This window comes from Balaenoptera physalus, assembly GCF_965194825.1.
Source record: "Balaenoptera physalus genome assembly, chromosome: 3".
Lineage (NCBI taxonomy): Eukaryota > Metazoa > Chordata > Mammalia > Artiodactyla > Balaenopteridae > Balaenoptera > Balaenoptera physalus.
The window spans coordinates 38,566,713-38,594,563 of NC_138890.1; the positions used below are offsets into that span (position 1 = coordinate 38,566,713).

At 38.3% G+C, this 27,851-nt stretch overlaps 1 protein-coding gene across 2 annotated transcripts in view; it reads left to right on the top strand.

Annotated features, from left to right (window-relative positions):
* Positions 1-7,720: 7,720 nt before the first annotated feature.
* Positions 7,721-27,851, top strand: part of RNF145 (ring finger protein 145) — a 63,888-nt gene continuing 43,757 nt past the window's right edge. Inside the window, exons 1-3 of one of the 2 annotated variants that reach the window (XM_082456431.1) lie at positions 7,721-7,860; positions 14,517-14,720; positions 22,800-22,908. In XM_082456431.1, coding sequence (XP_082312557.1) covers positions 14,537-14,720; positions 22,800-22,908 — 293 coding nt within the window. In that variant the 5' untranslated portion in view covers positions 7,721-7,860; positions 14,517-14,536. Of the gene's footprint in view, positions 7,861-14,516; positions 14,721-22,797; positions 22,909-27,851 lie in introns of those variants that run through there. The other variant, XM_082456432.1, reaches the window with a different exon arrangement.

Genomic DNA, 27,851 nt, shown 5'->3' on the forward strand with positions numbered 1-27,851 from the left:
GATTAGTGATGTTGAGCATTGAGGAGTCTTGGAACTAGTTTACTCACATTCCTTTTATAAATTATGGCCATGGGGGAATTTGCCTTATACTTTTGCTAGTCTCTGAATCTGTTGTTTTGGCACCTCATTTGTCACTGAGGTAGGAAGTGTTCCATCTTACCATTCTGAAATGTGTGTGTGAAGTATGTCTTCTCCTCCCCCTCTATTTGCCTTACCTTTTACTCACCTAGCTGACCCTTGTCTATTTTCAACACTTAGAATGTCTCTCCCTTCCTCCCACCCCATGACCCCATAGAATGGGCTAATCTCTTTTATTTGTATTTCCATGGTAACCTTTGCCTACCTGTCATAACCAATCCAGTCCACTTCATATTAAAGCCATGTCTGTGTTTGTCCCTAACCCCATGAGACTGGAAGTTCTGGAAGGCAGGGACTCTTGAGATGTACTGTTATATCTTCAAAGTCTAACAAAATACAATTTAAATTACCATTGGTGATAGCATAAAAATCCTCAAATAACTTAGGAATTTATGTAATAAAAGATATGCAAGACCTCTATGTTGAAAACTTAAAATCTCAGTGGTGTCTTGGAAAACTCAACAAGCCAAAATTCCAAATTTGACTCCAAAATTGATAAGAAAATGCAAAGAGCCAAGATCCTCTTGAAGAAAACAAAACAGAAGAAAGGAAACCTGGTGCGAAGACTTGTTCTTCCACATATCAAGTCTTCTTCTTTAGCCAGAGTAATTGAAACTGTTGGTATTGGCACAAGCATAGACAAACAAATCAGTTGTTTGGAATAGAAAGTTCAGAAACAGAGCTCCTCAGATATGTACATTTGATTTATGATAGGGAAGGCTCTATGGAGCAGGAGGAAAACACGCTTAAAACAAGTATTAAACATAAAAATATTAAATTTAAATGAAGAAATTATGTTCATCAAAAAAAAATAGCACTTAGAGAATGAAAAGGGAAGCTACAGAACAAAAGAAGATTTTTGCAGCGTATATAATTAACAAGGCGTTTGCATTCAGAATATACAAAGGATTACAAAACAAAAAGCAAAAGATAAATAACCCAGGAGAAAATTGGGTAACAGACTTGAACAATTCACAAAAGAGGAAATATAAAAGGCCACCAAATATATGAAAACATACTTGACCTCATCAGCAATTAGGGAAATGCAAGCTAAAAACTCCACTAGAATGGCTAAAATTAACAGGACTGACAATCTTAATTGCAGGCTAGAATATAGAGTAATAGGAACCCTGACAGATTGCTGTTGAGAGTGTAAATTGGTAGAAACATCTTGGAAGACAGTTTGGAGTTATCTAAGAAAGTTGAACACCTGCGGACCCTTGGGCCAGCAGTTCTCTTCAAGAGAAATGTGTGCACGTGTGCACCAGGAGACAACTGCAGAAGTGTTGATATCAGCATCATTCATAGTAGCATCAAACTGGAATTTGGGTGTTCCTGAATCCAAATGTTCATAAATAGCAGAATGAATAAATAATAGTGTTATATTCATAAGATAGAATTCTATACTGAAGTGAAAATTAATGAACTGCAGTTTCACACAAGAATATAACTGAATCTCAAACACAACGTAAAGCAGAAAAAGCTTGTCACAAAACAACAGTTACCATATTATTTCATGTATAAAAAATTCAACAACAGGCAAAGGAAACTACAGTATTTAGGGATTCATACTTAGGTGGTCAAACAAAGAAAAGGAAGTCACTATATTACATCAGAAAAATGGTTACCTTTGTGGTTAGTGAGACCGTTTTGAATAGGAAAGAATATGTGGGAGACTTCTGAGTATTAGCAAGCTTCTATTTCTGGATAGTAGTTAAATGGCTGTGTTTCTCAATAACTTGTTCAGTTGTACGATTGTGTTTCTTTGTACTTAATCATCATCATTTTTTGTAGTTACTTCCTTATCTTCATAACAGCATATTATACTGACTAGCAAATTAAAAGGATTGAAGGCCTTGGGACTCTTTTCACTACAGATAACAGAAAACACAACCCAAACTGGTTTAAGCAAAAAAGATAATTTATTGACTAATATAATTAAAGAATAGGGGGTGGACATGCTGGCTGCAGATGAGGCTTAGATCAGGGCTTATACACTGTGACCAGGTCCTGGTTTCTTTTTACGCCTCGGGTTCTTTTACTTCCTTTGGCAAATTTTCAGATTGGCTCTTCCCTTTTGGATCCAGGATGGCTGCCTGTAGTCCATGAAATTATAGGATTCCTTCTTTAGGTCTAGCAGGAAAGAGAAACTTTACTCTCTCAATAGTTCAGTCATAAGCCCTATTGTGTCTTCCCTGATTGGATTGACTTGGGTCATGGGTCCTTCCCTGGACTAATCACTATGGGAGATAGGATAAACTGATTGATCCATCCATGGCCAATAGCCAATAGACTACATGGCTAGAACATTCAAGGTAGTATTAAAAAAAAAGAGAGAGAGAGAGAAATAGATATTGAGGAGGCAAAATAAGTAATGTCTATGACAATCAATATCCATTCTGTTTAGTTGGATGTCATCATGCTTGAAAAGCAACACACAGTTTTATGCTATTAACCATCTCAGGCTTACTTAGAATCAAGACAAAGAAGGTGGCTGGGTAGGATAGAGGTACACCAGCTGAGCTTAAATCTGAAAACAACAACAAAACATTTTTTTCTCTGCTGATGTTAGAGATTCAAAACAGTCACAAGCTCTCAGACTGATTAAAAGCAAAGCTGGCTTGTAAGACATAGCAATAAGGCAATGAGTGAAACTTGATTGGATCTAGATTAGAAAAGATCTTGATTGGATCTTTGTTCTAGTTATCTGTAAAAGATATTTCAAGGAGAACTTGGAAAAACTGAGTATTGGCTGGACAGTAAAAGATTTAGGGAAATTATACTTCATCTTATTAAGTGTGGTAATGGCATTTGGTAATATTGGAAAAAGCTCTTATTATTAGAAGAGGCAGGCTAGAGCATTTAGGGGTGCAATGTGTTGATGTATACAACTTACTCTCAAATAGCTTAACAAAAGACACACACATATAGATAAAGCAAATGCTCAAAACTTTAACAGTTGTTGATTCTAGATGGTGAGTGTATGAGTGATGATTGTAATATTCTTTTAATTCTTCTGTATATTTGAAACTCTTCAAAATAAAAAGTTGGGGAAATAAAAAAATGTTTGAGGGAAAAGCTAAAAAATCTTGACCAAACAAAAAGCTGACGTGTTTCTATGCTTTTTCCTCCTGCAGTCTAGGTCTTAGTTCCACAAGAGGTAGAAAAAAATAAATTTATTTTGGTATTAAAACAATATACAAGTGCTATTGCTTTTCCAATTATCCATGAAAAATATTTATTCAGCACCAACTATGTGTATGCATCTCATTGTTAATAGGGAGTTATAATTTTATCTCTATCTGATTTTATTACAGAATAAATGCTGCCAACCAAATACCAAAGGCAGAAGGAAGGGAACTAATAACATTTACTGAGGGATTACTTTGTACCAGGAATATTAGCATACATCGTTTCATTTATTTTTCATTATAACCCTGTGAAGTAGATACTATCATTATTCCTGATTACAGATGACAAATGGAGGCGTTTGTATACTTGGCATAGGGTCCCACATCTAACAAGTAGGGGACATCTGAATCTAAGAGTAAATCTTTCCTTGTCACTGCTGGTGGGAATGTAAAAATGGAGCAGCCACTTTGAAAAACAGTCTGGCAGTTCCTCAGAAAGTTAAACATTGAGTTACCATATAACCCAGAAATTTAATTCTACTCCTAAGTATATACCCAAGACAAATGAAGATGTGTTCACACAAAAGCTTGTAGTACATGAATGTTTATAGCAGCTCTATTTCTGAGTCAAAAAGTGGAAACAACCCAAATGTCCATCAACTGATGAATGGATAGATGGAATGTGGTATATTCATACAATAGAATTTTATTTGGCAATAAAAAGAAATGAAGTACCTATACATGCTACAACACGGATGGACCTTGAAAACATTATGCTAAGTGAAATAAGCCAGATGTGAAAGGCCACATCTTACATTACTTCATTTATATGAAATGTCTAGAACAGGCAAATCTGTAGAGACAGAAGGATTAGTGGTTGCCTAAGGCTGGGGGGAAGGGAGAGTGACCTAATGGATGCAGGGATTTTTTCAGAAGGGAGATAGTGATGAAAATGTTCCAAGATTGAGGGCAGTGATGGCTGCACAACTCTGTAAATATACTAAAACCCACTGAATTTTACAATTTAAAATAGGTGTAATGTATGGTATGTGAATTATATCTCAATTATATCTCAAAAAGAGTGACTCTCCCCTTTACTGACCCATGTTACCTGAGAAAACTATAGTTTTTCTCTTAGAACAGGCTTTCAAAATCAAACTATGGAGGTGCCAGGTTGAATGAGATTTTATATATCAAAACTTCTATTCTAGAGAGTTAACTCTTTGAATTGGACAGAGAAAACCCTTGAAGTTCCCAGAAAACATTAGGAATGAATAAAGTGAGTGAATAAGTGAATGCATGAAAATTTTCCTCTCCCCGTGTTTCCAATGTTGGCTATCCAAGTTCTTTGGATTTTGGCCCCATTATGTGAAGTTTGGTATATGAGCTTTTATCTCTGGATCTAAAAGGCAGGGCATAACTGGCCACCGGATATCTGCAGGTTGGAACCAAAGGACTATTTCTATGTGATTATTAGCAAGAGTTGGTTTTATAAGGAATTCAGAGACTTGCCTTTTGGAATGGCTTGAACTGTAACAAATATGCACTCTTCCAAACTTTGAACTGACTTCCTCCTCCATGTTGAATACAGTTAGTGAACAGTAAGATAACCTTTAGAATCCTGAACAGTTTATGACTATTCCATAGTCATAAACACTCCACTTCTTTCCTTCTAGCACATGAAGCTAATTCCTTTTATGACTAAGCTGTGGCATTTGGGTATTTCCTTAAGCTTGGTTCCAGGTACTTACCATGTTTTTTCTCCTGACCTTTCCTTATTGTGTGGGTTTGGGTGCCTCTAGAAAGTACTTACTCTGCACTGTGATTGCTTTCTTTTATTTGAGCAGTCCTCTCTAATACCCCACCCCCTTGCTCTTTTTCCGTCTGCTTTTCCCTTTAGTTTGATTTGGTTACCTGTTTCTGGCTATGTGGAGCTTTCCTGAAACTGGATTAGCAGCGCTAACAGCAGTAACCCTTTAATTACCAGAGTAATTTTCTTTGCTTGTTTTGAGCTCCAGTGTTTTACAGGAAGCTGCTGTAAAAATCAAATGTGAAAAAGACACGTGACTTTTTCCTGCTTTTACCAGTCCAGAGAACTTAAGTGAGGGTTACAGGGCTTCGCACCAATGTGTTTTTCCCTTTAAAAAAGGAAAAGTGAGAGCTGAGGTAGGCTTCTCCTCCATTTAAACAAAACACACAAATCCAGTAACAGTGCTAAAGTAATACTTTCAAGATTCTGTAATTCACCCTAGAAGAATAAATCAATCCAGTTCGAATCTGTTTATATAGGTTTTGACTTCATTGTAATCTTGTTTCTGGCCTTATGTTTTCTTGACTGAGTCAGTAGTAAAATTGTTAAAACAGGGAGGAAATCAAAGGAAAGGCCTTGCTATGTTGGGCAGTTTCCTACTCCAGTCATTAGTCATGTGGCCTCTGTAATTTCTCATTTACCAGGCTATATAAAGAGACTTATAAAACTACCTCCTGGCAATGTAGCAGGCTTAATGATTACTCTTAAGTAGTCTAAGGCACCAGGATGAAAGGTGGCTATAAAGAGTTATGAACGCAATTCCCAGAAATTTTATAATAATTTTTTTTAAAAGATTTATTGATTGATTGATTGATTGATTGTTATGTTGGGGCTTCGTTTCTGTGCGAGGGCTTTCTCTAGTTGCGGCAAGCGGGGGCCACTCTTCATCACGGTGCGCGGGCCTCTCACTATCGCGGCCTCTCTTGTTGCGGAGCACAGGCTCCAGACGCGCAGGCTCAGTAATTGTGGCTCACGGGCCTAGTTGCTCCGCGGCATGTGGGATCTTCCCAGACCAGGGCTCGAACCCGTGTCCCCTGCATTGGCGGGCAGATTCTCAACCACTGAGCCACCAGGGAAGCCCCCAGAAATTTTAAAAACTTGATTTCTGTAGAGATATCAAACTGGTGGAAGGGAAGTTACTCTGAATTTGATTGATTGATGCCTACAGGAATTACATCTTCTAAATGTAGAGTTTGCATTTACAATTTTAGCCAGATACAAAGGTCGCTCAGAATTGGGGATTTACCAGAGTACAGAGGCCAGAGGCTTGAATTTCCAAGGAGAGCCCGCAACACGAATCTAGGTTGAAGGACGTTAATTTCTTTTCTAACACGCAGAAGTTGAGGCTTTACAATTTCAAGATGCTCCAATCTAGTGGCAACATTTTATCCACTACTGGGTGTGTATCTTCTGTGTATGTAGGCATTGCCAACCTCAAAGGCCAGACTGGTTTCTAGTAGCAACTGGCTCTCAGGAACTAACCAAAGACAAAGCAAGGAACAGTGTAGGGGTATTTTTGGGAAGGGGCCGAGGGCCAGGGGATTTGTGGAGGGTCGTGGTGAGGCAGGGAAGTAGAAAAACTGGAGAATAAGGAGTCCTGCCAAAGCCCAGAAGACCAGCAACATCCTTGATTCATTCTGTGCACAATGTGTTTCAGGCTTTGTATCGTGGGTAAGTGCGGAACAGTTCCTGCCAAGGTGTGTTCACATTTAAATTAAGGTAGGAATGCTGGTCAGTGCTAGGGACTTGGACAGAACAAATGGATTTCCTAACCTTGGGAAGGGGGCGTGTACACTAATCTGTTTTTAACCGTGGACTAAAAGACAAACACATACTACTTGATTTCATACTACAGTAAAATTCTTTGAACAAATTCTTTAAACCAAGGGGTCGGAATTTTAAAATTACAGATAGTGAATAGTTCTAATTCATTTATTCATACATCCACTCACTTATTCAACAGAAGTTTATTGAGCGCCTATTCTGTGCTAGGCACTGCTGAGCCATCACAGATGTGGTCTCTGACGCCAAGGAGTTGACAGTCTAGACCAGTCAGTAAGGGAGTTAAAAAAAATTCTGGCATCATTGCTCCTGCGGCTGCATCGGGTGAGGATCAGCCCTTCCAACTCTCCCCCGTGGTCCTGGCAGGTAAGTATGGGTGTGAGCGCGTGTGGCTCCTGGTGTTTGGGGAGTGTGAAACAGCACGTGTCAGAATGGCGCGTGTCACAGTGCGCGTGCAGATGTCGGCGTTGTACGCGTCTCCATTGCGGCGGGAGCCCGCCAGTGTGGGCTGCGGGAGGCTTGTGTCTCCCGCCCACTTACCGGAGGCGGCGCGGGAACCACCCGCCCAGAGCGACTGCGAGTGACCGCGTGTGCGCGCGCGCCCGTGCGGGGGAGGGGCGCGCCGCGCTGGCAGCGCCGCGCGCAGGCGCAGAGCGCGGGAGCGCGGCCACCGCCGCGGCAGAGCGCCGGGGGCTGGAAGAGTGAACGAAAGGGGTCATGGCTGCCGCCGGCTGCTGAAGAGCTCGGCCCGCGAGCGCCTGCCGCCGCGTACGATGGTGACCGCACGGGTCGGGCCGCTGCCGCCGCCGCTGCCGCCGCCTCCCAAGACGCTGCATCCAAGGCCTGGCGCGGAGGAGCCGCCGCTGTGAGCCGCGCCGTCCCGGCCCCCGCCGCCACCGCCCGAGGAGAAGGAGAGGGCAGGCGAGAGAGCCGGGGAGTTGCGGAGTCCGTCTGTCCGCCGGCGGCGCTGCCCCGCGGGGAAGGAGGCCGCAGCCTGAGGTGACCGAGCCGTCCGCCCCGGCCGGCCCACTCCTATCCCGGCGCCCGGTCCGCATGCCATATCCTCTCTCACCCCCCTCCCCCTTCCCTCCTCCCTTCCCCCATCCAGTCGCCCGCTCTGTCCTCTTCTCCCCCTTCGCCTCTTCCCCCGTTCGCCTCCCTCCTCTTCTCCCAAGCTTCGGCGGCGTCCACATCCCCTCTTCACCCGCAGCGCCCCTTTCTCCCTCCCAACCGCCAGTCCCTCCCGCGGTCCTCCTGGCCCCCCCCCTTCGGCTGTCTCCGACTCTGCCCTCCCCTCCCGGGGCCCAGCTTAGAGCCCCCTTTCCCGGCTCCCGGGCCTTGTTCGCCGCCTTTCCACCCTCCACCCTCCTGGAGCTCTCTCATCTCCCCCGGCATTCCTTAGATGCCCTCGCTCTGAGCGCTCCCCCATCGCCTCCCCAGTACCCGATTTCGGGGCCTTTTTTAAGCCCCTTTCTGAGCTGCCCCTTTCCTAGCTGCTCTTTTCTAGCTCCTTTCTTCCAGTTCCCACTTCCAACTTTCCTTCTTTTTCGTTTTTGTCCACTTTGCTCACAAGCTTCCCTCCCTCTTTTATTTCACCCTAGTCTTCTTTGGTTTACGCAGCCCCAAACTCAGCTTCTCCCCTTTCATTCGGTTTGAGGTTGTTTGGGGGTGCGGAAAGGCCTGCCAAGTCATTCTTCAAGTGGGGACCCATTTGCTTTGCATGGCGTCTGTCAGTCCTTTTTTTACAGTAAAAGGGGTCCTCATCCCTTTTTGTCCCCATCGCTTCCTCTCTCGTTTGCCATCCTTTCCGCATCCCCCTCCACTTATGCTTTTACCAACCAAGGACCCCGAGACCTTTGCCCTCCTTCAGGAATTGGTCCCCTTTCTGTTCAGGGATGACGAACTTCGCCCGTGTCTTTCTTCAGAATCTTTTTGGTGCGTGGCGCGGCCGAGCCAGCACCCTTGGCCAGACAGGAGGGGAGCTCCCTGGCACGGGCCTCTCTCCTGGCAGAGTTTTTGTGGACGTAATCCCTTAGCCCCGCGGCAGCGCCTGCTTTGCAGCGAGCTGGGTTGGGGTTACTATAGTTCAAACGCAACTGAGATCAGCAGGCGTGGGGGGCGGGGGAGGAGGTGCGGGGAGGGAGGAAGGGGGCTTTGCAGTGAGAAGGCATCAAAGATTAATGGATGGCTTTGCATCGCAGTCTGCAGTAAACAGGAAACTAGTTTGAAAGGAAAGGAGAGGGACTGTGTCTTTTTATTTTTTAAAATACGGACTGTGCAGTTCTGGTGAATCTTGAATCCTGCCCAAAGGATGAGCTGTCGGTGCTGCAGTCATGACCCAGGCTGAGCGCCCAATGACAGAGAGAGCAGTTTTTATTTCCTCTGTCTGGCTGCTTAAGTTGAAGGATGGCCCTTGTATTCAGAGTGGACTCCCTATCTTTGTCGATTTGGAGATGACCAGAAACCACAGAATTGCTAGTAGTTTATGTGGAAATCAGGTACAAAGTTAGCTAGCAGTGAGTGGGAGTGGGGAGGGCCAGCTATATTTAAAACTTGTGCCAATGCTTATGTAAGAAGTGCGTTCTCCCTGGTATCTAAGTTTTTGGCTGAGTTTACTTATGATTTTAGGTTTTTGCTCTGCCCCCTGACATTTTCAGGGATATGGACAGCCAGAAAATCTGTCTTTCTGAAGATTGGCTTTAGCTGATGGTAGAATTTTGTTTTGTTTTTCAAATTGGATTGGACAAAGATGATGAATGATAGTTTTTCTTCTGTGCTGAGGGAAAGAGGTGTAAAAACTTTCGGCATTAAATTATCTAATACTGTACTGAATAATTTTAAATTGGATTATATGGCATTCTTTGTTTTGTCCAGGAGATGTGAATTCTGTTCATTTTTTGGGTAAGATAACATTTTCATTTCTTTTTCTTATTTAACATAATTCTTCAGCAGATGAGAAGAGCTATGACTTTAAAAACTTAGGTTTTTCGTATTGTTGATGATTTGTTTGATTTCTTCATATTCAAAACCAAAATGTAGTGTTTTCAGGAAAGTGTAGAATGAGGCCCCGTGTGTGTCCTAACCACAAACGTGAAGGATGAACTGTGCAATGTTATACTTGTACAGGACATTCTTGTGTTTTTAAGTAGCAACTTGCTGCTTCCAAGCCTGGGAATGTCATTTAATGAAATCGTTTGGTCCTCTTTTTGGTTAGCTTTTTTTTTTTTTAAATTTTATTTATTTATTTATTTATTTATTTGTTTGTTTGTTTGTTTGTTTATTTATTTATGGCTGTGTTGGGTCTTCGTTTCTGTGCGAGGGCTTTCTCCAGTTGCGGCGAGCGGGGGCCACTCTTCATCGCGGTGCGCGGGCCTCTCACTGTTGCGGCCTCTCGTTGCGGAGCACAGGCTCTAGACGCGCAGGCTCAGTAGCTGTGGCTCACGGGCCTAGTTGCTCCGCGGCATGTGGGATCTTCCCAGACCAGGGCTCGAACCCGAGTTCCCTGCACCGGCAGGCAGACTCTCAACCACTGCGCCACCAGGGAAGCCCTGGTTAGCTTTTGTTGAGCCTTTTTTTTTTTTTTGCTGTTATTGGAAAGAAAGGATGGATTTTTTTTTTTAAAGCTGTTTTACTGTGTAAAGCATCTATGAGTCGTATTTAGTTTTCATTACTTTCTGAGATGGTGTGGTGGAGTGTTATTTTCCCAGTTCTTTTCACATTTCAAGGAGGAAATTTAAAAATCATGCACATTTGTGACCACCTAGAGGGGTGGGGTAGGGAGGGCGGGACGGAGACGAAAGAGGGAGGAGATATGGGGATATGCGTATACGTATAGCTGATTCACTTTGATATAAAGCAGAAACTGGTGCACCATTGTGGAGCACTTATACTCCAATACAGATGTTAAAAAAAATCATGCACAGAAGGCAAAATGTACGTAACTGAACAAGGCAGGAAGTATCTTATATACTTGGCTTTAGAGAGTGTCAGGCCTTTGAATTTTCTTTGCCTTCAGCTCTTCTGCTTATTTTCGAGGCTTATTTGGTATTGTTGTGGTTTTAAGAGAATTTTGAGCTCCCTCTGACTTAGAATATGCTCATTAGCACTAACAAATCTAAGAAAAAGATAAATTAGGCTTGAACCAAACATCTTAGTGGTATAATAATCTCTTTACCCCAGTAGAGAAGGCTCCATTTTTATTTCACGTTTTTAAGTTAGTCATTTGGCACATGTGAGTGATTTCAGGTATCTGCAAGTAAGATATATTTCAACATTTTGTTTAGGTGTTGGTTTAGTTTGTGGTGCCGGAGTGTGGTTTATGGTATTTGTCTGTGATGGTCACCACCCTATCATGTGACACTTCTACTGCAGAAAGGTTCAAAATGTGTTTTCCCCCCACCTCTCATTTGTTTCCACAGCTCTTGTGGGTAACATTTTAGATTTGGTTTTCTGTGTGTTAAACTTGTTTCCTCCATGTCCCTCCCCTATACATGGCCAGTTTGCCAGTGATGTACTGAAATATCACTCATATACAGAAATAAATGAAACATGTAGTAAGCAATATATTTGTTATTCAATGGGATATTTCGTTCTCTGCAGGCAGTAGAGTTTAGGGATCTGTCTTGGATGTTCTTTTGTATCAGTAGCTTTAGGAACCCAAGATTTTCTTTTTATCCTTGTTCTGTTTGTGAGGCAAGAGTAGTGGTAATTAAGAGGGAATGTATACCATTCTGCTAATGGCCATTTGTAATAGAAATATGGTCCTCTGTAAGAACTGGGAGATTTTTTTCCTTAGCATTTCAAATTTTGATTTCTAATGCAGGATTGGTTTAAATTTTTTTCTTTACCCCTGTAAGAGCTACTACAATAAATAGTGAAAGTGGGCACAGTTAAAAATAATGAAAACATTAAAAACATACAAAGGCTCTAAGTCAGATGAAATAAATATGGACCACGAATATTTTTTATTTATGTGTGTATGTATGTATTTATGGTTGCGTTGGCTCTTCGTTGCTGCGTGCGGGCTTTCTCTAGTTGTGGCGAGCGGCGTCTACTCTTCGTCACGGTGCGCAGGCTTCTCATTGCGGTGGCTTCTCTTGTTGTGGAGCACGGGCTCTAGGGCTGCGGGCTTCAGCAGTTGTGGCTTGCGGGCTCTAGAGCGCAGGCTCAGTGGTTGTGGCACACGGGCTTAGTTGCTCCGTGGCATGTGGGATCTTCCTGGACCAGGGCTCGAACCTGTGTCCCCTGCATTGGCAGGTGGATTCTTAACCACTGAGCCACCAGGGAAGTCCTGGACCACAAATATTAACTCAGTAATTGTCTCTTTTTGTTGTTGTTGTTACTTATAAAAGCAGTAGTGATTTATATTGGATTCTAGAATATGGAAAAATACTTTTCCATTATAGAATAAAGCCTGTCAGTGATATTTTTACCTAGGTCCATGGTAATTTTCACACTGGTGACTGGTGGTTTGTGACAGAAATCTATCATTTGTGTACTTTGAAATGAATTCCAAGAGTGCATTGAGTTACCAGTTTGACCACCAGAGTAAGTAGTTACTTTCTGTGTATTTCCTTAAGTCATCTAGATAGCTTAGGCACATTACATTACACTTTTTACCAAGAATTTATTTTTTCAAGTGGGCTGCTCCCCACCAAGTAATACATGGGTATACTGAAACATTTGGCAAACAGAAAAAGATAGAGGGGAATAAAAATCACCCCAGGGCCACTGTTGAAAGGATGTTAATGTGAATATTTTGGTGTATATCTTCCCAGAATATTTTTTTTTCTTAATAATATTATGAGCTTTGAGAAATTTAGGTTCCTGAATGGCATAATTTGTAATAAATGTTGATTAGAGATTTTATTTCTCAGCGCTTTTTTCTCCTTAGGACACAGCTATTTGGTTGTGATTCTCTCACAATATTATCTTTTTCTTATGTAGGAAAATTATTAAAGCGGTGTTGTTCTTTTAAAGTAATCAGAATTACAGTTCTTATTTATAAAAATGTTAATTCTGCATTATTGGTAGGATATACATAACATTTGGGTAGTGGGAATGATATGTAATAAATCAGTTTTTAAGTGATTGAAAAACTTATATTAATGGTTTGCCAAGTTGAGCTGCCTTTTTTTTCCCCCAGCTATCTGAGCTAGGAAGCTATGAAAATTAGAGGGTGAAATGGAAATACTGACAAATATTTAACCATAGCATAGCAATCTGTCACTATAATTTTCTTCAGAAATCAATGTTTTCATTTGTCCTGTAATGTCTGAAATTACTGCCAAAGCTAGAAGTGTGTTTTGCTTTCTCAGCAAAGTTCTTAAAAGAATATTGTCAGAGCCAACAATCTAGAATTATCATTACTCCTAAAATTGTCCTTTACCACTTCAGTTTGTTCTCTTCTCTTGTCTATAATTCCTTGGATTAATTTGCAGCTGTATCATATAAAGCAGTATTACGCCAAATTGTCCTTTTAAATAGTAGATTGTCTGGGAGATCCTTCATTTCCTTCCTTTTTTTTCTTCTCCCCATTCCACCACTACTAATCAACAGCTAAGCAAAGACAGAGGCTGCAGACCCACAATGCCTGACTTCTTCCATGTGCCAGCATGTTTGTGTGTCAGGCGAAGAATTTAATGAGCTTTTTCCTACTTTGAAGGCAGATTGTGGGAATTTCAGACTAAGTTTAATTTTAATGATTCAAGGAAACAATATTGCAAATAATGTTATCTTTACCTATATCATGAGTTCTCTGAACTGTATCTATATCACATAAATTCAGTACTTCACTTTTGATTTTAAGTAATAAGGAAAAGGATAGACTACGAGAAGCTGTGCGCTAAATGTGCAATCATGAAATTCTTATTGAGTAACTTAGGCTTTTTCATGTAATAACTACTTAAAATTTGCCCTCTTTTTAAAAAGCTGCATAAATCTCAAAGATTTTTATAGGAGTGAATTTTTGAAGATAATTGGACAAAGGTTACAGTATTCTTACAGGGTGTTTTGTTAAATGCCTAGATTTGGAATTAGGAGGTTTTTTTGTTTTTTTTTTTTGACCATGCCATGCAGCTTATGGGATTTATTTATTTACTTATTTATTTTTAGCTGCATTGGGTCTTCGTTGCTGTGTGCAGTCTTTCTCTAGTTGCGGCGAGCGGGGGCTGCTCTTTGTTATGGCGCGCAGGCTTCTCACTGTGGTGGCTTCTCTTGTTACGGAGCACGGGCTCTAAGCGCACAGGCTTCAGTAGTTGTGGCGCGCAGGGTCAGTAGTTGTGGCACACAGGCTTAGTTGCTCTGCGGCATGTGGGATCTTCCTGGACCAGGGCTCAAACCCATGTCCCCTGCATTGGCAGGATTCTTAACTACTTTGCCACTAGGGAAGCCCAGGAGCTTTTTATAAACAAATTTTGAGGTCTGAACATTTCATCAGAGTCTTAAAGTTGAGCAGACCTGAGAGAGTCCATGTGAAAACACAATACAAAGCTTATTTCCTAAATATCCAGAAGTAGTAGATGTGTCTAAGGAGCTTTTTTTACATTGTAACATAGTTTTTGTGTAGTATGTGAGAATCCATTAGATTGATAAGAGGATATCTGAAAGCTATTTGAGGTAACTTATTTTTATATATTGTGTCTCCTGAATTTTAGGTCTGCTCCAAGAAAAAAACATGGCTGCAAAGGAGAAACTGGAGGCAGTGTTAAATGTGGCCCTGCGGGTGCCAAGCATCATGCTGTTGGATGTCCTGTACAGATGGGATGTCAGCTCCTTCTTCCAGCAGATCCAGAGGAGTAGCCTCAATAACAACCCTCTTTTCCAGTATAAGTATTTGGCTCTTAATATGCATTATGTAGGTAAGTGTCTACAGTATCTTTCTTAAGCTTCTGGTGAGCATTCTGATTTATTTTATGTCTTTGAATATTCTTAAATTTGGGTAAAATGAAGTCCTTTTACATTGAGATGACAGTAATATAGTTGATGAATATGAATCTTGTTTATAGTCTTATTTGTCTTACAATTGCACATGAATTATTAGGGGTAGAGGAAAACAGACAGTGTTGGATTTATTTTACTGTATGAAACGAGAAGGCAGAAGAAAACATTTTATTTTTTAATTTATTGTTTTCTTCTAGGTTTATAAGATATAATTGATGTACATAGAAGAAAACATTTTAGATTTTAATATGAATAAAATAAATAACAGGAAATACCTTTCCAGGCATTTGGCCTGTTCTAATTTGTCATTATTTTGGGATTTGGTAGTAATTCAGAAAGTAAGCTTTTTAAAATGCAGTATTTTTATTGTTCCAAAACATTAGTATCATTTGAAGGTAAAGTATTCATTTCAGTTAAATGAAATATGGAAAATGATATTATAATATTAAGAAAAGTGCTCCTTGAAATATAATTGATATGATTTGGAGTTAGTGGTAGAAATAATGTGGAAAGAAATTAGAGTTAAAGGTTAAAGAAATTAAAGTCAAGAAATACAGGCAGGAAGCAGATAAAATCCATCTAGAATAAAAGTCATGATTCTTAATTTTTAGGTTAGTTTTTGTTTTATATGTAATGATAGCAACAATATATTTTCATTTAACATTGCTGTTTTATAACTCAAGATGTGGTTTGAATGATGTACTGTAGTGGTTTTATTAATATTTTTATTATTAGAATTGTCTGTCAACAAGTATATCTTTTTAAAATTTGTAAAGCTTATCTTTTATAAAATTGTTAAGGGTTGTCCTGTCTCTATGAGACTTATTTTTATCTATAAAAGAACTTTCTGCGTTTCAGAACTTAGCCCTGAGAACCCCTTACAGCTCTAAGAGATTACCAAGTAAGCCATTGTGGGAAGGAGTGTGGTATAGTAGAAAAGACAGTGCACGAGAGGCAGAACATCTGGGTACAATAAACTCATCTCTCTTAGTTGGTACTACCTTGGGAAAGTCTCTGAAATGAGAAGGTTCTTTTATGCTGCAAAACACTAATTCTCAGCCCTTTATTCAAGGCTTGTATGTTAGCCAATTTATGGAAAATAATTCCAGTCTGTAGTAGAAGAACAATTGGGTACTTAGCTTAGAATTTTAGCTTGATCAGCTAAAGTAATTCGTACTGTGGTTTTAAAAATGTGATTATCATATGTATTATTTCTGAATAGATTGAAATATTTATTATAAAAACAGCTGCCTAATAACCAGAAACATTAATTGCAGAAATTGTATGGGTCCTAGTACAGTTGCAGTTCATACTCACCAGCTTATAACTTTGGGAACTCAACTGAGCCTTCTTTTTTTTTTTTAAAGAATTTATTATTTATTTATTTATTTTAAAATACAGTTTTATGCAAATAAAAACAAAGGACAGATCATTGGAATTTCTGCCCTCCTTAAGGAAAGACATCAATACTTTTACAAGCTTAGCCTCATTCAGATAGAATTTGGAGGCTTTCGGTCTTCTTTTATTTTTATTTATTTATTTTTCATTGCTGCATGCGGGCTTTCCCTAATTGCGGAGAGCAGGGGCTACTCTTCGTTGCGACGCGCGGGCTTCTCATCTGCGGTGGCTTCTCCTGTTGCAGAGCACGGGCTCTAGGTGCACAGCCTCAGTAGTTGTGGCACACAGGCTTAGTTGCTCCACGGCATGTGGGGTCTTCCTGGACCACGGCTCGAACCCGTGTCCCCTTCATTGGCAGGAGGATTCTTAACCACTGCGCCACCAGGGGAGCCCCAGTTGAGCCTCCTTAAATACACTTATTACATGCTATGGTAGAGTAAGCTCAGTGATTGCATGAGTAGATATTTTCAGCTTGAACAGTTTTTTGGTTAGAGTAACCTCTGTGTCAGTATTATGTAGTGTTTATGTAATGTTCCAGTTTACAGAATTTCACCCTTAAATAAATTTTTAAAATTGGTAGTTTATGGTTCAAAAACCAAAAAGCATAAAAGGTACACAGTGAAAAGTGCCTTCCTTCTATCTCTGTTCCTCATCCACTAAGTTCTCACTTTGAGTCCCAACAAGTAGCTATTTTTATTTCCTTGTGTATAATTCTACGGATATTTTTATGCATGTATAAGTAAATATAAAGATATATTGATATATAAATGTAAATATAATATAGAAGTACAAATGTATATATTTCCCTTTTTAGTACAGATGATAATACTACTCTTCTGAAACTTTGTTTTAACTTAATGATGTATCATAGAGCCATAACTGCTGTTTTTAGATATTTACTGTTTTTTTACGTTGACACTTTCTGTTCTGCCAAATCTTAAGATTCTGATTAACTCTTGAGGCCTCACTCTCCCCCCAGCCCTCCAATTCTGTTTCATAGTGGCACAGTACCCTTGTATGGCTGTACCGTAATTTATTGCACGAATTACTTCATTGGAGGATGTTTTAGATAGCTTCTGTCTTCTGCTGTTTCATTCAGTGTTGTACTAAATAATTTTGTATAGCCATCATTTCAAAAGGTGCAAATATAGCCTTGGGATAAGTTATTAGAAGTGAAACTGCCGGGTTAAAGAGTATATATACATTTGTACTATTGATTGATAACGCTCTCCATAGGATTTTACTATTTTGTACCTCCACAAACGGTGGATGAGAGTTCCTGAAATCCTATATCCTTATCAAAACAGAGTTATCATACTTTAATATTTGGCTGCTCAGTAAGTGAAAAATGGTTGTTTTTTAATGTAGTATTAATTTGTATTTCTCTTATGAGTGAGATTGAATTTATTCACGTGTTTTAAAAAAACGTGTATTTCCTCCTCTGAGTTGTCAGTACATGTCCCTTGCTCACTTTTCTATGGGTTTGTTAGCCTTTTCTTACCAATTTATGGGAGTTTGGTATATACTAGGGAAATAAACCCTGTGTGATGAGTTGGAATTATATTTTCCAATTTCAGTTCTGTTGATTTTGCTTCAGATTTTTTTGACATGCAGAATTTGTTTTATGTGATTGAATTTATCATTTTTTTCCTATAGCTTTAGGATTTTGAATCAATTTAAAAAAGCCTTCTCTGTTTTTGAGTTTATAAAGAATTGTCATGTTTTATTGCATTATTTTTGTTTTATCATTTTTTACATTTAAGTCTTTTGCTCCATTTAGAATTTATCTGCTTGTACAGTGTGTTTTATTCCATTTCTAAACTTTTTCTTCTGTTTTTTTAGTTTCTTATTATTGAGGATTTAGATTATATTTTACTGTCTGATAGAATTAGTCTCTTCATTTTTCTTTATTTCCCTCTCTGAGTTTTTTTGTTATTATTAGTTTTCTATATAAACTTCAGAATTATCTAATCTTGTTCCAAAAACAACCCTGTTGACCTTTTTGCTGAGATTGCAAACTATTAAAATTTTAAGTTAGGATGAAGAGAGAACTTAAGGATGCTAACTCTTCCTTAACACAGAGAGACTTGCTATGTTCAGATTTCTTTTGAGCCCTTCTGGAGTGTTTAAAGTTTTCTTTATATAGGTCTTAGACTTATTGTTAAGTTTGTTCCTAGGTATTTTATCTTTTTTATTACTATTATGAGTTTTTTTCCCCTTTATAGCCTCTAATTGTTTGTTATTAAGAGCTTAAAAATCAAGGTGGGCAGTGTTAATATTTTTGCTTATGGAGTATAATTGTACCTTTGAACTTAGAAGCTTTCCAGTGTTGGTTCTGTCTGAGAACAGCAAAGAAAAGTGACTGTCCAAATGTAATTGGTGGAATGTTAATTATAGAACTGTTTTGCAGCATATAGGATATAAAAAGGGGAATAGAAATAATATTGAAAAGGAAGAATGGGGCCATTTGTGAAAAACCCTGAATACAGATGTTAGGTATTGTGCTTAATTTGGTAGCTAATGATGGGTCAGTAAGGAATTTTGAGCAGGTGAGCTGCATCTTAAAATTGATTAGGCAATGTTGTATAGGATAATAGGTTGGGGAGGGGAGAAACTGGAGGTAAGAAGACCAATTAGGATTTTAGGCAAGAGGTAATGAGAGCCAGAGCTAGCATGGTAGCAGTAGCAAAGGAAAGAGTGGATATGAGAATAGTTCTGTTGTAACTGCAGTCATTAAAATCATTAGCGACCTAACATGTAAAACTCAAACTTCATTTATATCCCTATTCTGCAGACCCTTCCATGTTTGTGAAGCTGTTGACCACTTTCTCTTTTTTAAAAATGTTTCTGGATTCTTCTAACTTATTGACCATTCCTTCTGACTCTTTTGCTGTATTTTTTTCTTTGGACTTCTTTAGTCTTGATATTCCCAGAATTTGTGTTTAATTTTCATCTTCTGTTGTTTGGGTGATTTCACATAGTTTTGGCTACAAATCTCTATCTACACTTTTCACAGCTTTTTTGACCACCTTAGCCTATGGTAGTGTTCCTCCTCTTTGATCCCATGGTATCCAGTTCATACCTCCACCATAGCACTTATTGTGCTGCATTCTAAGGGTCCATATGCTCATCTATCTTCCTAACTAGATTGTTAACTCCTTTAAGGTAGGATTGGGGTTGTCTATTATCTCAGTATTCCCAGTACTTAGCTAGTGCCTGATGCTGAATAAATGAATTTCTAACTACCGTTAGATATCTCCACCTAAATATTCTACAGACACCTCAACTTATTACTGAACTCATCATCTTTACTTCAACTCAAACCTCTTCCTTCTTGTGTATTTCCTGTCTTAATAGCAAAGCCATCCTCTCAGTTACCTAAGCTAAAAACATCAGAACCATCTTCACTTCCTTGTTCTCAACCACTCACCAGTAGATCACCACTAAGACGTATTTGAATATGTATCTCATAGCTGACCCTGTCAACTCTATATCCAAAGCTACTGTTTTATTCCATGTCCTCATTTTTTCCCCCACTGCTAAAATAATCCTTTAAATATTAGAAATTTCTATATTTTGTTAGGAAGATTCATCAATGTTATTTTAAGCAGGTCATCATTTTTAAATACTGCCAGTCTTGCTTTTTAATTATACATTACTGTTGGGTTAGCTTCATCATTATCAATTTAGTTTGTTGTGTTCTGTTTGGATAATCCTATAGCATGAATAGTGATGCATATTTGCATCTGCAGTAGTTTTGTATTTTTCAAATAATTAGATTATGTATACAGTTGACCCTTGAACTGTGCAGGTCCACTTATATGTGGATTTTTTCAGTAGATACGTACTACAGTACTACATGATCCACAGTTGGTTGAATCCGTGGATGTGGAACTGTGGATACGGTGGGCCAACTGTAAAGTTACACTCAGGTTTTCTACTGAAGAGGAGGGGGAGGGGTTGGTGCTCCTAACCCCGGCATTGTTCAAGGATCAACTGTTTATTGTAGTTCGGATGATTTATTCCTACTGCTCTTATATCAGCATAAGTATTCATAATCTCTCAAAAATCTTCTTGTGTGAGATATTTTATTATCACAGAATTATTTTTTCACTGGAATGTGAAAATGGGGGTATAGGTGAGCCATATGGTTTTTGTTGTTTTTTGTTTTCTTACCTCACCTAAATGGTATCTAAAGGATCTGAGAACGTTAGCCCAGGCTAAGCTCCTTATTATCATATTTAAGTCTTTATACTGAGGCTTTAGCCACCAGTTCTATCAGCATCATCTCCCAGTACCCTCCCAATACTCTTTCTATTTACACTGAATCTAGTCTAGCCTATAGAATTTACTGTCTCCTGAAAATATCCTTCGTGCTTTCATGGCTTTTGGACCTGCTGTGTTCTTTTTTCTTAGAATGTTTCCCCCTTTTCTTAGCCTAGTAAAGATCCATTCATTCTTTGAGGTCCAGGTGAAACTTAATCACTTAACCATAGCCCTTCTAATTTTTGTTTAATAGAGCACCAGTAATGTATCATACTTTTGTTCTTGTTTGTTTTTTCACTAGACTGTGAATCTTTTTTTTCCTTTGGATTTTCCATGTCTAGGAATGCATATGGATCATACTTTACACATAATAATGTTGGTTGAATGACTGAATAATTGAAAGAATGAATGAAATGAGTATGTTCCATCTAGAGGATTTGGCAGCTCATTTTATGAGATGTGCAGGAGAAGGGAAAGATAATATCTGGAAAGGAAAACGATAGTTCATTAAAAGTCAAGAATTTAAGGAAACGTTTCATGCAGTAGACTGATTAGAAAATCCTTCAGCCACAAACAGTAAAAATGCTTGCTAAATATAATAAACATCCTTTTAAATACTTCTAAGGTCCTGTGAGATAGGGATTAACACAATTATTTGGGGGAAATTATTTTAAGAAGTGAAAAGCAGATAGAAATATGTATCTCTGGCTTCTGCTGGGTTGTTCTTGAAGTTCGGATGTGTGGGAAGTCTGTAGTCTGTAGCACCACTCCTGTTTCTTTAGCTTTAAGCATGATCGATTCAGCATGAGCGAGACATTAGGTGCTAAGAAGGGACATCTGTGCCCTAATAAAGACTCATTCATAAGAGGAAAATAAACTAGGATCAGATTTTTGCAAGACATAGAATGTTACACTGAGAGGTTCAAAACTTTTGAAGGTTTTAGAGCAAGAGAGTTGTCTAAATGAAAGTGATAGTTTTGGGAATATTACCCTGGTAACAAAGCACAGGATGGATAAGGATGGGAAGAGACAAAGAAAAATAGCAATTAGTATCAATAAATTATTACATTACAGAGCGGATTAAGACGGGGCATAGGGACTGGAAAGGAGGGGTAATGTAAGAGATCTGTTGAGGAAGACTCAGTGGGACTGGGTGATAACAGGGGACTCAGGTTTGAGTCAGAGTGAATGGGATTTAGGAGAGTGAAAGAGGGTGAGGTGAGCTAGCTTGTTGAGGGAGGAGGATGGGATCTCAGTTTGTACTTATTGTATATGAGAACCTTTAAGTGGAGTATATCTCAGGCATCATGAGCTACGAGACGTCTACTTAGAATAGGAAATGAGTAAGGTTTTTTGCTTATGCAATGGGTTCTCAGAACTATTGTTGTGTCATCTGGAATGGTATATTTGAAACAAGAAAATAGAGTCTTTGAGCTAGATACTTTATATAGAGAATAGAAGTTGTTCAGGAACTAAATTTTCTGTGTTCACTTGAGAGGGTGAAAAGAAAGTAGAGAGGAGGATTTAGAGGGTAAAAGGAAATCCACGTCACAGAGCCAGAGAATAAGTTTTGAGGGTAGTTGCTTCAGATGCTGGGACAAGGATTAAACTTGAGTCTTAGATTTGTCAAGTAGGTAATTGTTGACTTTCAAGTTTCTTTAGAGAAAAGAAAAGGGGGTTTGTAGAGGATCTAAGATTGTAATGGGTAAAGAGGGAATAATAGTTAGAAAATAGAGGCTTTGGTACAGATAATTTATAACATTTGTCAGTGGAATGAGAAAAATAGGTAATAGGAAAAGGAGAAATCAGTGTGGAGAGAAGTTTTTCTTTAAGACTGGGGAGAAGAGCCCTGCACATCCTTTGAAAAGAGAGTTGAGGATGGTGTCAAGGGAATGATTGAAGATATAGGAGGTAGAGGGTCTTTTGGAGTTGGAAAAATAAAATCTGAGTCACATAGAAAGCGCGGTCATAGAGAGGGACAGTAAGACACTCAGTTCTTCTGGGACTAGAGAATGAGAGAAATGGCATAGAAGAAATAAGGAGACAAGGAAAGGTAGATGATGGAGTAAATCCTCTTGTACCTTTGTGTGATATATTTGATTATAAAGTAGAAAAATTTACAAAGGAAATGAAAAATGCTTTATATTTTTAATAGAAAAATCCATACTGATTTTGCTGTCCTAAACTTGCTTTGGTAGTGAAGTAAAAAACCTCAAAGTTGTTGAAACCTAATTGGGAAGTAATTTACTTCAAGCTCTTTTTATTATTGTAATTAACTGGAAGACTAAATTAGAATCGAATTTTATTTATATCTCTCTTAACTTCTACTACAGGTTATATCTTAAGTGTTGTGCTACTAACCTTGCCCAGGCAGCATCTGGTTCAGCTTTACCTATATTTTTTGACTGCCCTGCTCCTCTATGCTGGACACCAAATCTCCAGGTAAGAATGTGAGCCATTTTTGAAATGTATGACTGAATTTAAAGTTTTCCTTTACCAATAAAATACTTTTCATGAACACTGTTAAGAAGCTGAGGCTTTGGTAGGTATCCAAAACAGACTTTTTTTTGATACTTGTTTTCTAAATGAATATTATCATATAGGATTAATAGCTGGGGTTATGTCTCAAAATTTTTTTCTGCTTTTAAAAACAATCTTACTATGAAACGGACCTTAAGGGTATGTTTACAAAGATACCCATGAGCTTTTCTTTATTACCTGAGAAAAGAATATCCAAAGACAGGATACAGGAACCGTTTAACAATTACGGACTTCATTACTGTCATCATTTTAGGAAGTCGGTTTATGATGCATGAGTTATCAGCATAAGGTGCAACCATGTATATAGTGGATGACTGATATAAATTATTTCAGGAGGTTAATTGTATAGCTCAGAACTTCTGCCTCTTTAGAAGTATTGTCTGTTTGTCTTGGTCTGCTGGTCGTAAATTTTAAGACTCTGGTCTGCCAATGAATATGAGCTTCTTACTTTGAAACAATATTAAAATTGTTAATATTGTTAACAGTAAATGTAATGGGGTAGAATAAGTTTTGTGGGTACAATATTTGTTTTGATTGAAATGTATAACTATAGCAAAATGTACTCCCAATTCTAAGAAGAGTGGCAGTTACTTTGCATATATAACAGGATATAATTTTCTAGAGGTTTGAAACACAGATTTTGGTGTAGGTTTGAAATTTAATCTTAGAAATAGCATTTTTGTATTACTAGAATTGAATGGTTGACTTTTAAAAAACCTTTTTCCCCCTGATTATAAAATTATACTGTTCGCTGTAGGCAGTTTTTGGGAAATATAGAAAATTTAAAGGCAGTAGCAATCACCTGAAATTATACCACCCTGAGATAGACCTGTTAAGATTCTGTTATTTCCTTCCAGTTTTTTAATACCTTCCACTTTTCACCACTTCATTGGGTACAAAAGAGTGACAGTTACTAACAGTCACTGACTCTTGGTCCCTTTTGCTGAAGCAGGACCTCCATCTTCCTTATTTCATCTAGTTATTTCCTGAAGTCCCCCAAGTATTTCCCAGAAACTCAGTCTTCTCACATTCTTCTCCTCTGTTCCTATCTGGTTGATTTCCTCTGCTCAAAATGGTACCTGGAGGGTGGTGTCTTACTCTTTAACTTCTGCTGCTATCCTTGCCCAGGGTATGTTCTTGGATGTCAGAATTGCAAAATATGGAGCTGCAAGAGCAGTGCTGCATGTTTGTAATTGTCACAGTGTTTCAAATCAAGCTGCTTTACTCTAGGCTTTTCTAATTTCGTGTCACACAAGTATGTCCCTGTGTCTTAGCCTCCTTCTCGGGAACAGCTTGAGCCTTTTCCTACAGCATCTTTCTCCATAGAGCCTAGACTAGGAGTCCAAGGGCCAGCACTGACTCAGACAACAGGATATCCTTCCCATTCCAGGACCACCAGTCCCAAACCCTGACGCAGTCTGTTCCTGTGGCCTTACCCAGACACTTCTGAATCTCAGCTCAAGCTGGAGACACTAACCTATCTTAATTTATTCATTTTTAAATAAAAATGGTATCTATGGAGTATAATGCAGTAGTTAGAGCATGGGCTCCTTAGTCACCATTTTAGTGTGTAAAATGAGTGTTTGGGCACCTAAGAATGACATATCTTTTGGAAGAATGGATGGGGATTGGATATGTTCAAATCCATGTTTCTCATTTACTGCTCTATAACCTTAGTGTCACTTATCAGAAAGGTACATCTCAGTTTCTTCACCTGTAAAATGCTGATAATATTTTAAGGGGCTATTATAAAGATTCATTAAGATTAAGCATTTAAAACTCTTAGCACAATTTCTGATACATCATAAGTGCTCAGTGAATTTTAACTTTCTTATGTCTTGCTTTTATTATGCAGCGATGTTTTGTGAGCATTTTCCTGTGTTGTTAGTCTTTAAAAAATGATTTTTTTTCATGGCGGGGTATTCCATGGTATAGCTATATAATGCTATCTTTTTAGAGTTGATAGGATTTTGATGATCAATCAAAGAAATCTGAAAGTTGAAGGTAGAGCTATTAAAATTGTTATTTTTATATGTTGTTATAATTCCTGGTGAAAGAACAGTGAACCAGCACTTTCCCCTTATGGTTTTTTGGTTTCCATGAGGTTTAGTGATGTAGTGATGGCTAAAACCTTGTATCTCTATTTTTATCTGCAGTATTATCATCCAGGCTTTTCTAGAGAGATCAAAATTCTGTTATGTAGGGATAAAGGGGACCCTAACAGTGTCAGAGATAAAGAAAGCCTTTTTCTAACCATTTTTCTTTGCCAATTTCAACGTTTTACTTTTAGTTTATAGGAATGTTTTTTCCAATATTTAAAGTTTGTTTTCATTATCAGAAAATTTACATTTATTTTAAACAGTAAAAAGAATTGTAATAAAATTTTACAGTGTGCAAAAACATTTCTTATTTTTTATTTCATTTTGATCCTTCTTATAATCCTTTGAGATTTACAGATGAAAAAACTGAAATTGGCCAACATCTAGGAAGGCATGATCCCAGACTTTAACTTGAATCCAGGTTTTCGGATTCCTAGTTCAGTCCTGTTAGGGAAATAGAATGGTTAGTGGAAAGAAAATTAGTTTTAGAATCAGTAGGATATGAAGTAGTTTCCCTACTTAGTAAATATGTTACCCTGGCAAGTTGATTCTTCGAAACTGTAAAGTAAGACAATGCCTATCTTATGGAGTTAGTTTTGGTGTTAAACTAACAAATTTCAAGTTATGGCATATTTTAGTATTTCTCTTTTTAGTATAATTGACACTGCATGGTGCTATCTCAAAAAGATTAGCAAAGATGTGTTAATCCTTGAATTATTAATAAAATGTCACGTTTAATAAACTTTGTGTCTTGAAGGTGTCTCATTTATAGACTATTAAGGCTGAATTTTTTAGTTTAAAAAGTATAAAGGTTCATATTTCATGTGGCAGCTTCCTAAACAAGTATCTTTTTAAAAAAATAACAGCTTTATTAAGATATAATTCAGATACCTGTTTAAAGTGTACAGCTCAATGGTTTTGAATACGTTCACAGATCTGTGTAAATCATTACCCCAATCAATTTTAGAACATTTTTATCACTCCAGAAAGGAACCCTGTATCCATCGGCAGTCACTTCCAATTTCCTACCAGTCCCCTTCCCCTAGCCTTATGCATGTCAGTCTGTTTTCTGTCTTTGTGGATTGGCTTATTCTGGACATTTTATATACATTGAATTGTATAGTATGTGATCCTTTGTGCCTAGCTTCTTTCACTTAGCATGTTTTCAAGGTTCATCCATGTTGTAGCATGTATCAGTACTTCATTTTTCTGTCCAGATCATATTTTATTGTATGAATATAACACATTTTGTTTATCCATTCATCCATTGATGGACATTTGAGTTGTTTCTGCTTTTTGGCTGATACGAATAACACTATGAACATTTATGGTTTTTGTGTAGGTGTCCTTTTTGTGTGGGGGGGTGCATATACCTTGGAGTGGAATTGCTGGATCATATAGTATCTATGTTTAAACTTTTGGGGAACTACCAGACTGTTTTCTAAAGTGGCTGCACTATTACATTTCCACCAGCAGTGTATGAGTGTTCCAGTTTCACCACATCCTTGCTAATACTTGTTGATATCTGTCTTTTTCAGTATAGCCATCATAGTAAGTGTGGACTGATATTTCATTGTGCGTTTGATTTGCATTTCTCTGATGGCTAATGACGTTGAGCATGTTTTCATGTGTTCATTAACCATTTGTAAGTTTTCCTTGGAGAAATGTTTATTCAGATCCTTTGCCCATTATTTACTTGGGTTATTTGTCTTTTTAAAAAAATTGAGTTGTAGGAATTCTTTACATATTCTAGATACAAGTGCCTTCTCAGTTAAATGATTTGCAAATATTTTCCAGCATTCACTCCAGTCTACTTATATCAAGGTAGAGTGTAGTATGGTCCTGAGAAGGAAAATCAATACTTGGATAATTTAAATAATTAATTTGATACTTCAAAAATTGGCTGTAGAAAAAGACATTTGCAAGTATTAATTCCTTATATTGAAAATTTCATGAACTCTTGAAAAGCTGGGTCTCTCTTTGCTTTAATTCATGTATAGGCATACCTTGTTTTATTGGGGTTTGCTTTGGTTTGCAGATACTGCAGTTTTTTTTACAAATTGAAGGTTTGTGGCAACCCTGCATCAAGCAAGTCCATCAGTGCCATTTTTCTAACAGCATTTGCTCACTTCATGATTCTGTCACATTTTGGTAATTCTTGCAGTGTTTCAAACTTTTTCATTATTATATTTGTTATGGTGATCTGTGATCAGTGACCTTTGATGTTACTATTGTAATTATTTTAGGTCACCACAGACTGCACCCATATAAGATGGCAAACTTAATAAAATGCTCTGTGTTCTGACTGCTCCACTGACTGGCCATTTCCCCATCTCTCTCCCTCTTCTTGGTCCTCCCTATTCCCTGAGACACAATAATATTGAAATTAGGCCAATTAATAACCCTACAGTGGTCTCTTAAGTGTTCAAGTAAAAGGAAGTGTCATGTCTCTCACTTTAAATCAAAAGCTAGAAATTATTAAACTTAATGAGGAAGCCATGTTGAAAGCTGAGATAGGCTGAAAGCTAGGCCTCTTGTGCCAAACACTTAGCCCAGTTGTGAATATAAAGGAAAGGTTCTTGAGGGAGATTCAAGTGCTACTTCAGTGAACACATGAATGATAAGAAAGCTAAACAGCTTTATTGCTGATATGGAGAAAGTTTTAGTGGTCTGGAGAGAAGATCAAACCAGCCACAACATTCCCTTAAACCAAAGCCTAATCCAGAGCAAGGCCCTAATTCTCTT